At 34.6% G+C, this 17,795-nt stretch overlaps 1 protein-coding gene across 6 annotated transcripts in view; it reads right to left on the bottom strand.

Annotated features, from left to right (window-relative positions):
- LOC125667057 (inversin-like) overlaps positions 1 to 17,480 on the bottom strand; it is a 73,306-nt gene extending 55,826 nt beyond the window's left edge. For 2 of the 6 annotated variants that reach the window (XM_056154133.1, XM_056154134.1), the window contains exons 1-11: positions 9,459 to 9,793; positions 8,570 to 8,623; positions 8,313 to 8,439; positions 7,028 to 7,194; positions 5,559 to 5,732; positions 5,268 to 5,333; positions 4,297 to 4,398; positions 3,930 to 4,028; positions 2,235 to 2,310; positions 1,823 to 1,929; positions 1,013 to 1,178 (exon numbers count right to left, since the gene is read on the bottom strand). In XM_056154133.1, the coding sequence (XP_056010108.1) occupies positions 1,013 to 1,178; positions 1,823 to 1,929; positions 2,235 to 2,310; positions 3,930 to 4,028; positions 4,297 to 4,398; positions 5,268 to 5,333; positions 5,559 to 5,732; positions 7,028 to 7,194; positions 8,313 to 8,439; positions 8,570 to 8,623; positions 9,459 to 9,482 (1,162 nt within the window). In that variant the 5' untranslated portion in view covers positions 9,483 to 9,793. Of the gene's footprint in view, positions 1 to 1,012; positions 1,179 to 1,822; positions 1,930 to 2,234; positions 2,311 to 3,929; positions 4,029 to 4,296; positions 4,399 to 5,267; positions 5,334 to 5,558; positions 5,733 to 7,027; positions 7,195 to 8,312; positions 8,440 to 8,569; positions 8,624 to 9,458; positions 9,794 to 10,908; positions 11,027 to 17,331 lie in introns of those variants that run through there. The other 4 variants (XM_056154131.1, XM_056154135.1, XM_056154130.1 and 1 more) reach the window with 4 other exon arrangements.
- Between the last annotated feature and the right edge of the window lie 315 nt (positions 17,481 to 17,795).

The raw sequence follows: 17,795 nt of genomic DNA, 5'->3' as shown, positions 1-17,795 counted from the left end.
TTTAAATATGGCGACTTCAGGTGTGAAGGGATATCATTTAAAGCTCAGAAACCGTTTTCCAATATCACTGCCCAGTTTGCTTGACCTTTGACCTTGGGCTGCTGCAAAATATTTCAACCTGATCACTCAATCAGAGAATGACAGACAGATGCAGCGTTTGAATCATTGGTGCTTGTGTGCATCTTCATGTATGAAAGGTGAAGATAACAACAGTGATCAATCTCATAACTCCTATAACAATAGAAATAGATAGTTGGGCAAACACGGCCCCCTGGACACACCAGAGGTGGGATCAGGTGCCTAGGAGGAGTAGGCATCCCCTGTCAACCGGTCACACACACTGTTGGCCCTATATTTTGATCAGGTAAACGGAGTTATCCATAGTCAAAATCAGTGTACCAAGAACGGTCTAACAATCGGTATGAAACACGTCAAACAGCATTTGACCCAATGATAGGTTTTATTGGCAAACTAGATAGTTATAACGACCATATAATTTGCAAAATGCTGACTTTGTAGCTTGCCTCAATTTAAAAACTGACCATACGCATAACAAGCTCTTGCGTATCGAATCAATCGAGACATAAACACCATATGCAGGTGTATATACATGCATCAAGTATGAGCCACTAAGGTAAATAGCTTCTTTGATGTGGACCTCCTAAAAACTTTCATGATTTATCTAGAAAACACAGATCTGATGCTTCATCAGAATCATGACTAATTGCATACATACATATCCTATTGATGAGTATCCACACAAGTTTGAATTATGTATGGCTAATAGCTAGTTTACTGAAAATAAACAATCTAAAAAAAACGTACACTTGCTTTCCATGGATGATGTCAACAACACCCAGGATATGACAATTCTGTCCAGGCATAAGCTTATAGTAGCTTTCAAAACTTAACCAGACAAACAAGAAAAACAAGGTTGACAAGGTGATTCCCATATAACTGCCCAAATTTTGTTTAATAAAGGCCAGATCTACTTATTGCTTAATTGACCCACCTGTTCCTTCATGACTATCCACCTGTTGTATATCAACATTGTGTTTGAGATATACTCCTATGACCTCGTCTGCACCCTTCCCAGCAGCCCATATAAATGCTGAACGACCCTCAATGTCAGGCTCATCCACTACATTTTTACAAGAAAGGAAAACTTCTACTGTTTCCTAAAAGAAGAAAATGGAGCAAAATGTATGGAAGTAACCTCAATGTATGAGTTATTGCACTTTGCTAAGTTTCATTTGGGGAGAAAAGATAAATGAAAAAGTGATCATTCTCACAAATAACATAAAGAATATAAAATTCAGAGTAAAGTAACCATTAGATCAAAATTGTGTTCATTTCCCCTTTTCCAACTGACAACCTTTTTTCCCGATTTTTCTCTTGTGCTGATTAACTTATACTTTATATTCATGTTCTATGTAAAATCTTGCTAAAAGTGATTCACTTATTGAATGTCACTGTCCTAGTTTACCTGCCCCCAAAATCAAATATTTTTCTCTTCTCTACGTACCAATAAAATCATGGGACACAAAGCATGTTAAAAAAATATTTTAGACTAGCTCTCTAGCAACAGATTTTATAAAAATAATGGACATATCATATGCTTGAAACTTTTTAAATACAGTGCAATGAAAAATGCAAACAATATGATTCAGAAAAAAAAAACCCATAGATAAAGACATTCAATGATAAAGGTACATTGTATGAACTTGCAAACTTTCCTTTAATGCAGACTGCTATTCTTATAAATCATTAAATAGCAAAACCTGCTAAGTTCATCAGTTTAACCTACATGTACTCGACTTACGTGGTGGTTATTCTGAGCCGCATAATGAAGTGGAGTGGCACCATTTGAGTCAGACACAGAATATTCAGCACCATTGTCAAGTAAAAGTGCAACAACAGCAGAATGACCTGTGAAACAGAGTACGAAACATTAAGTACGAAACACATGTCACTGATGTACCTATCAGAATTTCCAAACACAAGTATCTTCAACAAACTCAATTTTTGTAGAGAGGTATCCTCAGGAAAGACAATAAAAGGCCATTTTTCTGAGTAAAACATTGTTTAGATATGTTATTTTTCAAGAAAATTTGAAGATTCTATCATCACTTAATTATGCAAATGGTACACAAAATACTTGTACAAAACACTGTATTTCCAAATTTGCTCATACGATACTCATTGATATTTAATTTTTACGAGATGGGACTTACCCAACACAGCAGCCCAGTGCAATGGTGTCCTGAACATGTTGTCTAATGCAGACACATTGCAATTCTCCACTGATGTCTACAAGAAAAAAAATTCAGTGAGCAGTATGAATCAAATCCTAAAACCTGAAGACTTATATAAAACACTATTTCATTAGCCATTGCAGAAAAGTGCTGTCCTTTCTTTATTGACACTTTTCTTTCTTTAATAAACTATCTTAATATAACTGTTATCAATATAAATAATGTGTGTGTGTGACATACAAACGGTGAGAGTTACATGACCAATCAAAGGACAGTCATGTGACTCGTAACAATTTCCCATTGCATGAAATTCTACCCAGGCACTTTCAGCTTAGCCTTTCACATGTTCAGATGCCAGAATATATATCAAGTATATACTCCAGGATGTCCCATTAAGGAATTTATATGTTTGTACAGATGTATATGTAAAGTAAATGTAAAATGTCTGTCTGTTTTGCCAATAATTGTCTTCTCTGACAATGTACATGTTATGTGAGTATGTTAAAATTGTAAGCTTATTGTGTTTACCAGGTACCCATTAATGAACAAGAGGCCCACAGGCCTAAATCGTCACCTGAGTACCATAGCCCATACATACACCATGCATTTAGCTTTTCCTCACATGTCTGAGAGTAAAGAAGATTATCTAAGATTTAATACATTTCACTAGAGCCATATTGGCCCCATCCTAGGGCCTAAAACCCTAACACTGGGGCCATAATTTTCACAATTTGAGTAGATATCTTCATGGACATCATAATCATGCATTTAGTTTTTCTTACACATGTCAGACTCTGAGAGTTGAGAAGAAGATTTTCGAAGATTTAATATACAGTGTATCTTTACTATATGGCCATATTGGCCCCACCTTAGAGACTAAACCCCTGACCAAGGGGCCATGAATTTCACAATTTTGGCAAAGGGCTTCATGGACATCATAACCATGCATTTGGTTTTTCTCCCACATATGTGGGAGTAGAGATGATTTTTGAAAATTTGACATTTTTTGCAGTTTTGGTCCCATGAGGCTATAAGATAATAAATTTTACAATCTACATTCCTCTTATCCTAAACAAGCTTCACACCAAACATGGTAACAATTAGCCTTGTAGTTTTCAAGAGGATAAAAAATGTAAAATTGTTAACGGACAATGCATGACAATGTATGAAGACCAACGACAATAGGTCACTCGAGTGACTCAAGTGACATGATAAAAGTTATGAGCTGGAAACTAAATTGCTGTTACTACCCAGGCTACATAATCAGATCAGTAGGGACTAGAGAGAAATCTTATGTTATATCCAAATATTTACATTTCCAATGTTTTTGCCTATATGTCTTTACAAATTGTAATGATGGCCATTTCTTCATGAATGCATTGTAGTTGTGAACAATGCACATATGGATCTTGATAAATACAGTATTTTCTATCTTAACGACTAGGAATTATGACAGAAATGAAACAAGCTAATTTCCACTTTAACAGTAATCATGATTCTGTTCACATTTCAATACTACAGAAGCTACAGCACCATGTGTCAGTATGAATTACCACTGTAAGATACATTTTCCATTTTCAAATATATGATGATAGAAAAACTTGGAGTACTGAGATCTAGAGTGTTAAATGATTATTAAATTCTTACATCAATCATGGGGAGATTAAACCTTACCAAAACTCGAACAATGGCCTCATTCCCGTCTGCTACAGCCAAATGGAGAGCTGTTCTTCCTTCATAATCCTGCCAGTTGATGACACTGGGGGTGGTGTCCTACAAACAGAATGCTAAGTTGTAGTGGTAAGATTTTTTAAAAATGCTTTTTTATTTCATCATTATCAATCATTAACTTTACTGTGTTGTGTTGGTTTTTAAAAAGAGCTATAGGCAAATTCACTGTCTGTAGGTCAACCATGCAGACACATCTTTTATTTACTTATACAAATCTGTATCGAAGTCAATATGAAATGGCAGTGTAAAGCTGGAAGGAAGAATTTTGTTGGTACATGTATGTAAGAGAAGTAAGTCATTAAGTACTTGCCAGAATTGTCTTGACACAGTTCACAGCTTCCGAGTCCCTGCTACTCGCAGCCCAGTGGAGCGGTGTTTTACCCTCAACATCAGGAATACCAATGTTAGAGTCCTACAGAAATATATATATATATAAATGATGGAATTCTTGCTACGCTGTCACATGCTACATGGTCATTGAGAATGGAAGTGGGATACAGTCATTTGATGTAAATTTAAGAGGATCATACAAGATATACACTGCATTTGAAATACATGTATTCTACATAAAACACAGGTATTGCAATTAACTCTGAAATAAACAAAGCTGTCCTAAGTGAGGAAATATTGAATATAAAGCACAGAAAATTCATTATTAGTGGATATGTACTTCCACCCCTACCCAGGGTTGCACACACGACCTGCAAACCAAATCTCCTAGCAGCATGTGACCATTGTGCTAGACCACTTTACCATCAATGCAAGTTTAAAAACTTGCTTTCAATGACAATAGAATTTTCGCTATGCTGTCACACACTACACATTCATTGAGAATGAAAATAGGATAGACATTTGACGTAAATTCAAGACCATACAAGATACACACTGCATTTGAAATATTTATATAAGGCACATCAATCTCTGTGCAGCCCATTATTATACTTCAAGATCAAATTTCCACAACCCCAATCCAAATTTTGGTAGCCTTGGGTGTCGTGTTAGTGTAATATTCATGAAAAATTTTAAAAACTGGGTGTGCATCAAAACAATGTTTACATGGGTAGAGTATACCTATAAATTCATATAATATTGTTTATCTTTGCATCTGAATATTAAAAGCAAATCACAAATCCATGCAGCATTGATAGATTAATAACTATCCTATATTATTTTAAAATTAAAGTGTGGCTATTAATTTGTGACAACTGCTTCTTGTGAATTTAGCAGAAATGGAATTCAATAGTTATAATGTACATGTACATTGTATTGTTAGGTAGGTACCTGTTTGATTAGCATCTTCACATGTTCCATATTCCCATAGGATGCTGCCCAGTGAAGTGCTGTTCTCTGTGGAAAACAATAGGTGAATTGACTTCAGATGTCATTGGGTTTTTTTTTTTTAAAACTCTTCAGATTTAACCAAACCTTTTATCAACATCAAACTGTTCCATCCCCATTATATAACTATTCATAAATTATCAGAAATCATGTAAGAGTCCTGTATATGTATTCTTCATAAACAACAAGTAAAAAGAACTCGTTTAAAGTAAGGTTAGCACATGTACCACATACCTTATTTCTGTCTTGGTCGTCAATTTCACCGGGTGACAGTTGCCGTAGCAACAGAGCCATGCACTTGGGAGATTTGTGTCTTGTACATAGATGTACAGCTGTTTGCCCCTCATTGTCCTTGTCTCGTATACTGGCCCCCTTTGCCATGAGTAACTTCAGCATCCTTAGGTTACCCTAAAAGTAAGTTTACATACTTTCTGAAAGTATTGTAATTCTAAGGAATGCATAATCAACTACTTTTTTCTCTTGTATACACAAATGTATTTTTCTAGACTCTTTAACATTTTTCTCCCTCATACTGAGATACATGTGTTTATGCTAGCATTGATTTCTCTATTAAGATTAAATAATAATCACATTTCATGAAATCACAACAGTGAAGAGATAAAAGAAAATATCACTGGTATTACTCACAGACATCAGAGCTTTGTTTTCAGTGATTAGAGACTGAATATTGACACTGTTTTTCTTAAGAATGAATAATAACTTCACAAGGTGACCAGTGTAGAGCAGTCTGATCACTGGAGACTACTGGTATAACCTCATAGGCTGCCCAGTGTACATCAGTCCATATGGACTGACCAGTGTAGAGCAGTCCAACCACTGGAGATTAACCTTTATATGGACTGCCCAGTGTAGAGCAGTCCAACCACTGGAGATTAACCTTTATATGGACTGCCCAGTGTAGAGCAGTCCAACCACTGGAGATTAACCTTTATATGGACTGCCCAGTGTAGAGCAGTCCAACCACTGGAGATTAACCTTTATATGGACTGCCCAGTGTAGAGCAGTCCAACCACTGGAGATTAACCTTTATATGGACTGCCCAGTGTAGAGCAGTCCAACCACTGGAGATTAACCTTATGGGCTGCCCAGTGTAGTGTAGTGTAGTCCAACCACTGGAGATTAACCTTATGGGCTGCTCAGTGTTGAGCAGTCCAACCCCCTGGAGACTAACCTTATGGGCTGCCCAGTGTTGAGCAGTCCAACCCCCTGGAGACTAACCTTATGGGCTGCCCAGTGTTGAGCAGTCCAACCCCCTGGAGACTAACCTTATGGACTGCCAGTGTTGAGCAGTCCAACCACTGGAGACTAACCTTATGGGCTGCCCAGTGTTGAGCAGTCCAACCACTGGAGATTAACCTTATGGGCTGCCCAGTGTTGAGCAGTACAACCCCCTGGAGACTAACCTTATGGGCTGCCCAGTGTAGAGCAGTCCAACCCCCTGGAGACTAACCTTATGGACTGCCCAGTGTTGAGCAGTCCAACCCCCTGGAGACTAACCTTATGGGCTGCCCAGTGTTGAGCAGTCCAACCCCCTGGAGACTAACCTTATGGGCTGCCAGTGTTGAGCAGTCCAACCACTGGAGACTAACCTTATGGGCTGCCCAGTGTTGAGCAGTCCAACCACTGGAGATTAACCTTATGGGCTGCCCAGTGTTGAGCAGTACAACCCCCTGGAGACTAACCTTATGGGCTGCCCAGTGTAGAGCAGTCCGACCCCCTTTGTCCTTGCAGTTCACATTGGCTCCAGCCCTCATTAAAAGTTCAGCACATTCAAGTCGATCAGCAAGGACTGTGAACATTAAGGGAGTTCTTCCAAATTGGTCTCCATGGTCAATTTCCTGTCCACTCGCTAAAAAAGTGACACAAGGAGGACTTGATAATGCAAAACAACTGACGTGTGCAATAGAATTAAAGGTACAGGCATTTGAAAAAAACTATCATGCCAATTTTTCTTTTTTTCAAATGAATTCTTTATCATTTTTAAATTTCTCTCACGTCAGATTACACTACTACTCACAATGATTTTGTCTATGTCAGATTACACGACTACTCACAATGATTTTGTCTATGTCAGATTACACAACTACTCACAATGATTTTGGTTATATTGGCTACACTACACCTCACAGAGAATGATTTTGATTACATTGGATTACAATACTACTCACAGATAATAATCATTTGTCCATGTCAGATTTCAATACTAGTCACAAACAAGAGACTCATTGGCTACATTGCTCACCTGAGTCATCATGGTCCATATTTTAAGATTTTCCTGATATATTCACACGTAAAACGTTGATCCCTATTGTGGCCCCAACCTATCGCCAGAGGCCATGATTTCAACAAACTTGAATTTGCACTATGTCAGGAAACTTTCATGTAAATCTAAACTTCTTTGGCCCAATGGTTCTTGAAAAGAAGATTTTTAGAGATTTTCTCTATATAATTGTATGTAAAATTTTGATCCCTATTGTGGCCCCATCCTACCCCCAAGGGGTTATGATTTTAATAAACTTGAATCTGCACTATATCAGGAAACTTTCAGGTAAATTTGTACTTTCCTAGCCCAGTGGTTGTTGAGCAGAAGATTTTCAATTATTTTATCTATATATTCGCATGTAAAACTCTGATCCCCTATTGTGACCCCATCTTACCCCCAGGGGCCATGATTTTAACAAACTTGAATCTGCACTATGTCAGGAAACATTCATGTAAATTTCAGCACTTCTGGATCAGTGATTTTTGAGAAGATTTTTAAATGACCCCACCCTATTTTTGCATTTTTGCAATTATCTCCCCTTTGACAGGGGCATGGCCCTTCATTTGAACAAACTTGAAAGCCCTTCAACCGAGAATGCTTTTGGCCAAGTTTGGTGGAAATTGGCCAAACGGGCAACAGGCGATCAGAAAAGCTCACTTGAGCTAAAATTGATTTTGATAATGTTAGAATACACTACTACTCACAGACAATGATTTTGGCCAGCAGGGCTTTGTCACCATTGACAGCAGCAGCATGCATCTGGGTGACAGAGTCTGGTCTTTTGAGATCCTGGTCATCTTTTCTTATAGTCTCACCGGTACTCTCACCCATCTAGGAAAGGGTCATATTTTGCTTAAAATGTTTTCAAACAAATAAAATTTCATTCTACCCAATTTAGATTATACAATAGGGAATTTCTTAAAGTAAAGATACATGTGTATTATCAAAATTGTCAACTTACTAATTGATTAGGGGCCCTTTCTGGCCCCGTTGATGTCAAGTCATTTCCTGATATCTATAAAAAAAAAATTGAATATTTTCATGCTTATATGATACTTATATGATTAGATTGAAATCAGAGAATGCATTAATTTCTGCTCTTCTCTTCTGTCAGGACAAAAACCTTCGTTAGTTATCATGACTAATTCTATCTAAACATACATTTCTTTATGTCCCAAACATCTGTACACATCTGATTATAGATACCATACTGACATCCAACACAAGGAATTAATTATACATAAAATGACAAGTTACAATTTACTTCAAATAGCCATTAATGATTATAAGAATCTGCATAGCCATTTCACCAGGTCCATCTGGAATGTTTTCATCTTAATCAAAATGTTTAAGATTATAGCCAGATCCATACATTTAACACTTTTATTTACACATCTACATTTGTTCAAAATAAACAATGATATAGGTTTCAATCACAAATAAATCAACTATTTCACCTGCCAGAAAATCCTAAGAATGCATGGATACCAGAAAAACTGAAACTAATTTACTGGCAATGCGATATCATAGCCACACCTTTACCCCATGTTATCAAAATGTGATGTTTAATAGTTGAAATCCATATTACCCCTGTATATCACTTAATTTCCAAGAAAGACTAAATTGTATATGTTTCTATGTAGTTTAATTGATATCAAGTATAATAAAATATATATTTACTGCCTTCGAGGACAAATCAAAATCATAAGAGTGTTCAGCTACACGTTTCTCTTATAGTAATTCACTTTATATTTCAGTATACATGTAGTAGTCCGGAGAGCCAGGGATCAGTATATATTCAGACCAAAAATAATCAAACTGATAGAACAGTGAAACTTAGAATCTCTCACCTGGTCCTGATTTTCAAATCCCATTTTTACTGCTGATAGAAAATTAAGTCCCCGGCATTTTATCAAACAATATCCTCTTTATAAGCAACACAAAATGATTTATGATATCTATCCTATAGATTAATAGGGTAGAGTACCTCGATTACAGAACAACAGAAGAAAAACAGCAACAGATTAAGGCATTTGACCTTTACAAACGTTCACTAAATAGATCCACTTGCATTCAATTAGGTTCATTTAATATATTGATCCATCGACTTAATCCTTATTAACACATCCACCTTAAAAATATTAAACTGTTTGAGGCGGTTTTTGATCGAATATTTTTTTTTCTTCACTAACATAGCTGGGTTTGTTCTTTGCCACATGCCGAATGTTTTTTCATTCTTAAAAACATGATTTATCTATCTACGATAAAGAAAAAATAACAATGTACATTAATTTGGACAGTCACTTATCAAAGACCATTGTTGAATTGTAAAGTGTGACAGGTAACATTAATAGCTTGGAATGAATTTAAATTTGTAGCAAGATGTGAGATAAAGCCGTAACTGTTTGTGTTGGAGAGTCAATCTATATACCTATAGAATATTTAAATAGGTCATACAATGACCCTCTGAGAAACACAATACACAGTGCAGAAGTTTTTAAAGTCTTCTGATATTTGCTGAAGACTTCAATTGGTTAAGCACCGAGAATTACTTCCATTCTTTCAGAATTGCATGCATTAAATATTCTATGCTTGGGAGCAAAAATTGATAAAATGAACATATTTGAGCAGAGCTACGGCCTAAAAATCAAGGAGAGAAAATAAAAGAATTCCAATATTTCTTGTCATAGTATTTACTAATATAAGTTCTGTATAAATTGATTAGCTGCTGGAGATCTGACTTATCCCTGTGCCTTTTAATGTTTATCATTCTTGTTCCTTCCTTTTAAACAAACATACGAACAAAGTCAGATATCTATCCCTGCATTGTATCAGAAAATTCAACGATTTAACAATGTTTGCTGTATGTCCTGTTGTTGGCAACAAACTCATTTTAATTTAGATTTTAAAGTAAGTTGCATTCATCCATTCATTAAGTACATGTCTTGCAATATTGGCAGACATACAAAATGAAAATGATGGAACTTGACACAGAGGTACAATAACTTTATTTTGGAGTGAATTTAAGAGCAAATTTATAAAAATTAAGAATTCTCACTGAATTATTCTATATTTCTTCAAATTCACAACTGTTGTAAAAACAATATCAGCCAGTCAAAATGACATCCCTAAAGATCACATGCATGATTTATTTCTTTAATGAGAGCCCTTGCTGTCTAAATATGAGATATAAAATAATGCAATGAGGGTGCAGTGAAATTCTAGGATGGGCCAATAAATTTTCTTCATAGTCTGATTTAACATAATATACATGCGATATTTGCATCTGTAATGTTTTACCAAATAACTGCTGCTGCAAGAGGAGTTCTGAAACCTATATCTACATCTGATACAGCACAGCAAGTAGGCAGTGGTCATGCTTCACTGGAACAGGAAGTGAGTAACACTCTCCAAACTTCAGCAACCAATTCAACATGGTGCAAAATTGAAAGGAGCAAAACTTTAAATTCAATTTTGACAGTCTTTACTTATGTGGCATTTAAAAAAAAAAAATATTTAGTATTATTGTTTCTATCCCAATGAAACACTTTTATATTGAGACAAATATTACAGGTTGCCAAGGTAACCAATTTTGTAGATAAATACAGTGTTATGCAAAAGTATAGTTCCATGAGAATGGGGATGCTACATAGAGGAACAAATGCACAGCATATAGCATCATCTCTGTGAACATGTCATTATCTAAGGTTTATTTAAACTTTTGGCTTTCAGGATTTTCATTTCTAATTGAGATTCTTTTTTTGTTTCTTCTGATATCATACTTCTATATCTGATAAGAAAAGATATGTTGGCGTTTTTTCACACATAAGTTAGATTAAACACTGTCAGAGGCAATGGAATCAAACCAAGAGGCTCAATGGACAAATATCATGTAACATACCCCACAAAATAGAAGTGTTCTGAGCAGATGGTTTAGGAGTAAGAGTAATTTCAAATGATATAATGCAGATTTAGTTTATAAACTATAGAGTCCTATGATTCTCATCATGGAACCAGAACCACTAAGGCAGGAGTTTGAATTTACAATCTTGGTAGAGGCCTCATGTTCATTTGAGCTAATGAGGGTAGGACTCCAACCATCTCTACGGCATTGTTGATTTTTCACGAGAATTAATTCATACAGCTCTGATATAGATTCATGATTTTTATAAGTATATCCTCTTTTGAGTATATTTACGTCATTGCAGCATACGAAGTTAACAGAAAATGATGACAGTCTGAATCACTGATATAAAGGGAGATAAACTCTTGATATTATATAATTCATTTTAATGTATTAAATAAAAGAAATATCAATAATTATTATACAATAACTGCAAATTTAAGTTACAAGCATGATCTATTTGCCTATAGTTTGTTCTTTTCAGTCTAGCTTCAAAAGTCTTAAACAAGAAATTAAGGAAAAAATTGTGCTACTGATTTATCATAACTATATAATACAAGAAATTATTTGTAGAAAAAAAATCATTTTGGAGTGCGAGTAATCACACCTGTGATCCTGATTTTCAACTTCAACTTCGCTAAAGAAAACATAAGGCCAAATGGTATGTTCATCTGTCAATTAAATTCAAACAATCGTCTAAGATTTATTTGATTTTTGAAAATCATGCTCATTAATTTTCTTTAAAAAATCAAAGGTTCTTCAAAAATGGAAAATTCTGTTATTGATTTACCAAGTCTTTAAATGTTATTACAGTGGAGCCTCGTTAATCCGGACACTTTGGTTCCCAGCAAAATCGTCCGGATAAATGAAGCGTCCGGATAATTGAATCGCACATTTTTTTTATCTTTACATAAGTAACCAATATATGCCTACTTTATTGATGCATAGTGAATTAAACACATTCTATCATTGGATTTGACAATTTGCATTAGTAAATAAATTATGATGATGTTAACATTTACATGTATTTCAAAACACTAAAATTTAATGTACGTGTTCAGTGTATTTGCCTGTGCTTACATTGTACATATATATGAACCCTACAAATAAATATACAAAACTGTGTAAAGTATGCACTAAAACAAATAATGAAGCACTGTATGTAACTATAAGTAAATTAATCATTAGTAACTAACATAATCATTTACACTTCAAACATTTCATCACACTTTTACTTCTTAAAGAGGCCTGTAATTTCCATCTGTCACGATTCTCGGGTTCGGCGGTCTGTTAAAACAATCTTCATCGTCCAAAGTTGATATGAAAATTTCGTGATTATCATGTCAGTTGACAACATTCTTTAACCAAAATTCAATCTGCCAGAGTTTATATTTCTTGTTCTATAATTATCCAAGACAATATCGGGAGAACAAAAATCATTTAAGCTCGTAATATCAAGACCTACTACTGCTTTGATCTAGCCACGCGCATCTATTATTTTCATTATGCGATAATAACGGAACAAAACTCGGGTGAAACTAACATTACGGGTACATACAAAATTTAATTGTCATTTTCCTTAAAATGGTAATTTTCTCACTTCTACCCAGAGTTTAAAAATTCGAAAGCAATAAAGCGCTACAACATCGTAACAAGAATCAATCGTACACAGGTACATTCTACATGCGTGACATTCTAAACGTTAAAAACTTATACTACATGTGCATGAACATACATGTATATTTCACGCCAATCAACAGTATAAAATCCAGAATCTAGAAGTATAATCTACACTCTTTAGATTTGAATAAGCCGGTATCAATTTACGAATCAGTACAACTGATATGTGTAGCAGTTAAAAAATTATCATTACGGCATGATGTTTAATTTATTAATACTATTAGGGTATTGATCAAGACTATAAATTAAAATGCTACAGATTTATTTACAAAATTCAACACTACACGCAATAAAGATCTTATGTGCGAAAATTGGCAATACAATGTCTCGATCGGCACGTGCTATCTAACGGACTTATCATCACACACCATCTAATTGGAGGGAGGTGTTGACAGGGTACAGGTAATCGCTTTAATTAGACAGTTTGGCTTGTTTTCTTTATAATTTACGCCTTGCTAAAATTGTCCGACACAGACCTTCCCTTAATAAAATTACCGTCCGGATTAACGGTACAATTTTCAATGCATTATAACGTTTTGTAGTAAAAAGTTACCGTCCGGATCCGGAACGCGAATTTCCGGATTAATGATGCAAAATAACATATAAAAATTCCGTTCCCTAGAAAAATCGTCCGGAAGGTGAAGCGTCCGGATTAATGGCGTCCGGATTACCGAGGCTCCACTGTACATGTATCTGCATTGGCATTCAGAACTGGAGAAATATTTGGACAAATGATAAAAGGAGTCAAAAACATGCTGAACATATTTCTACAAAAATATCTCTGATAAATACTAAGATTATACTGAGAACAAATGACGTCATTAAAGGAAAGAAAAAGGAAATCAGGATCAGTATGTTGTAAATCCAAAGGAACAAGACAAAAATAGCTAAGACTTAGGACACAATAAAAATACTGATTAGTTTGATGATTTTTATTCAACAGCATATGGAATACCAAAATATTGCTTAAAAAAGCTGGAAGAAATAACATTTTTCTGATTAAGGCTGAAGAAAATCAAATATGCCAGAATTAACATGATCACCAGAAGTCAAAAGAAATATGCTTAGGGACAACCCAAGGAAACATTGAGGATGGACAGGACTAAGTTTGAACAGGTTGAACACAATCTAAATCCCTCTAACACAAGATCATCTCACTATAGTGCCAACATTCCTTTAAATACTAACCTTCAATAGCTTTTTTCCTTATCAACCCTGTTGTAGAGTATTGATTTCATATGTATATAAAGCAGTTGACAGAACTTGGAACCATATGATTCAGACAGACCAAGTGTGGACTGCCAAAACATCAAAATACAAGGTGTCACTTTTCTATGATCTAAAACATTTGTTAGTCATTTTAGCAATGTACATACACAACAAGAGCAATTATCACACTGCAAAATATGCTCTTACGATATACTCAGTAATGCTGTTTAATAAAAAAAATACTAGCATCTAAATAATTCATGCTTTTGTCAAAAAATGGCTTTGACAAGAGTTCTTTCAACACTTTCTCTAATACTGAGGAATATCATTATAATGTTTTAGTTCTAAGATGGCTTTGTTAAGTATCAAATTGAAGGAAGATTTCACTCTAATAAAGTATAACTATAAAAGAGGTAAAATTATTGCTTTTCAAAATGTGTTTGGTACCAACAGCATGGGGAGCATGTGCACAAGTTTGATGATCTTGATCTTATTGGCACTGTTCTTTCTTCTTTCATGAATACCGTACTCACAAAAGTATCACCTTGACCTTGAGATTTTCCTCTTACTGTGGGGGACATCCTACATGTGTACCAGATTTCAACTTTGATTATCCTAGCCTTATTAGTACATGTTTTATCTTTCCAAAAATATGTTGATGGATGAATGAAATGGTAACAGACATTTTGAACACATATTTATAAGCACTTCACCATACCATAATATGCTTAAACCCTTCTATGATCATTGATGGTTGACAATGATAATCAAATTTAAGTATCCTAGCCTCAGTAGAACTGCTTCTGTCTTGTTTTGTATTTATAAAATTATCCATTTAAGTTTGACCTTGACCTTGAAAAGTCAGTAGACTTCTTACTCTAATTTTGATTATCCTAACATTATTCGCTTAGTATCTATCTTATTTTGTGCCAATATAATTACTTTAAGAGATGAGGATTTTTGAAAGATTGAAAGTTTGAGAGAATAAGAGTATATTTCCTTCCTTAAAAAATCTGGACTGGAAGATATACTTCGAGTGATTGAAGTTCAGGCCATCGAGAGGAACCTGCATTTTCCAGTGAATCACACAAACCCAAAAGAAACATTACAGGCAGACGGGACACGTTTCTCCACACAAATATCTCGAACCTCAACTTGTCATTACGCAAATGATGGATCCACAGTTTACATAGTCTTTTCTTTTCAGATGACTTGGTTGGGTCAGGAGAATTTAAAAAAAAAAACTTTTCCACATCTCTCCTTCGCATTAGTGTAATTAACTGCTTGACAGGAAGACATCGACCTGTTTACAATGTATTCGTAAAATCTACCACATGCATATCTTTGATGATAATCAAAACCAGTTGGTATGACATCAAAATTATTGATTTTTGTGGTCTTGCATACAAAAGAGTTCCATATCATGGCAGCCTCTATAGATACCGAGAATTTCAATTTTTAACGTTTTCAAATTAGTACTGAAGCTTATCTAGGCCGTATATCAACAGAATAATACAACAAATCTTTATCATATAATAATAATTAAATTAATTCTATCATTTATCATGTAAAAATTTTTTGGGTTGCCTTTCCCTTTAATATTCTCACTTCGTGTAACATGACTGTAAATGTGTATTTGTTACAGACCCAACAGCAACAAAATATGTTTTACTGTCATTACCGTACTATTAGGAACGAGATATAATGGTCACCATATTGTATGAAAATTTGCACAGCATGCTTATGCACATCATTAAATTTTCCTGCAATGCTGTTGATCATCATATTCCTAATAATGACAACAAAACCACACTCCATTGTCTGAACAGCATATAGCAGGTGAACTAGCATCCTCCAGGATGTTAATATTTATTTGTTGCTTTATTTGAAAAGTACAGCACATATGTTATTCTCACATAAATGTATGTCATATGTACCAATTAAATGCTATCAATATGCATTATTTTCTCAAGCAAGCCCTCAAAAAATAGTTCTTGCTTCCGGAAATACTTCTTGCCTCAGGTGAAGTTTGCACTTGCAGCATACATTGTTTGAGTCAAATCATTATGAATTTCCCATAGAATGATAATCATATATATATCATTTAATGCTAAATATTATGTTATATACAAAATATGAATTACAATGTTTTAATTACTTCATATTGATAAGAAATTATGATATTGTCCATCATTCCTATAAATCAGCAATGTACTTCATATTTGTTGAGCATATGTTCATAGTTATATGCAGGCATGAATCACTGCAACTTTCATAACATCATGTATTTTCAAAAATAAAATTAATTTCTTATATTTACATTTTGTTTTCATTTCCAGATGAGGAAATATTAACATACTATATTTATCAATATTCATATATGTACATCACAGTTCACAACTGCAGCACATGTGGAAATTAATTGCTATCATTACAATTTGCAAAGATACTTATTCTATATATAAAATAAAAACTCTATGTCTGTGTAAAAAAAAAATTCATATCTCTGCATTAATAGCTTATCATAGAATGGCTCGATTGAAAGATACTACTGTATGAAACTTTTTTTCTTTCGGAATTCACGTAAGGAGTTTAGATAGATTTCTTATTAGGGGGTGGTATGGTACGTATAGATATTGTTGTTTTTTTTGTTTTTTGTTGTTTTTTTCCCCTTTTTTTTTTCACCCAGCAAGCCATGTTTCGCGTTCAGGGAAACAGAACCCAACAGCAGCAAAAAGTGACCTAGCAGAAATTCATCATTCCTCACACCAATTATGAATCATTTTCATACACAAATACTAAAAACTGTGCACTTTTCATTAAAATAAATTATGGCCAGTACTCTAAAATCAGCATTTCCTCTGTCATTTCTATAATCGACGCGCTCTGTGGCGATCAAAATAAGATGAAAAAATATGATAAGTAAGTACCTTGTTGTCTAAATAGATGTCACTCATAACATCGGCGTTTAGATTGCCTCTTCAAACCACTCATAAGTTCGGTACATATCTGTTGTGTGTAGCGGATGTTTACAGCAGCAACGAACCAACCGCGCTGAAGACTTTTCGGTGCCCATACAATTCGATCTCAATGCATTTCAACTCCAAGACTTTATTTCACATTTGGTTTTTAACTAACATGACATAAAATATTACTTTTTAAGCAATGCACATTCAGTAAATAAAGTGATAAAAAAAATCTAAATCGTAACCTAAAATATACCTTCTCCCTTCTCACATAAGCCTAAAATAGAATTTAAAATAATCAAAGTACTGAAAGTACTGGAAAGAGGATAACATGCTTCTTGGGATCTTTGTCTGCAATTTTGATATTGAAGTATGTTGTTCAGTTCATGTACACGTATTTTGCAATTTATATATTTTACCTAATGACT

This window comes from Ostrea edulis, chromosome 2, assembly GCF_947568905.1.
Source record: "Ostrea edulis chromosome 2, xbOstEdul1.1, whole genome shotgun sequence".
Lineage (NCBI taxonomy): Eukaryota > Metazoa > Mollusca > Bivalvia > Ostreida > Ostreidae > Ostrea > Ostrea edulis.
Note: the sequence above shows the minus strand (reverse complement) of the source record. Positions and strands in the feature narration are given on the sequence as shown.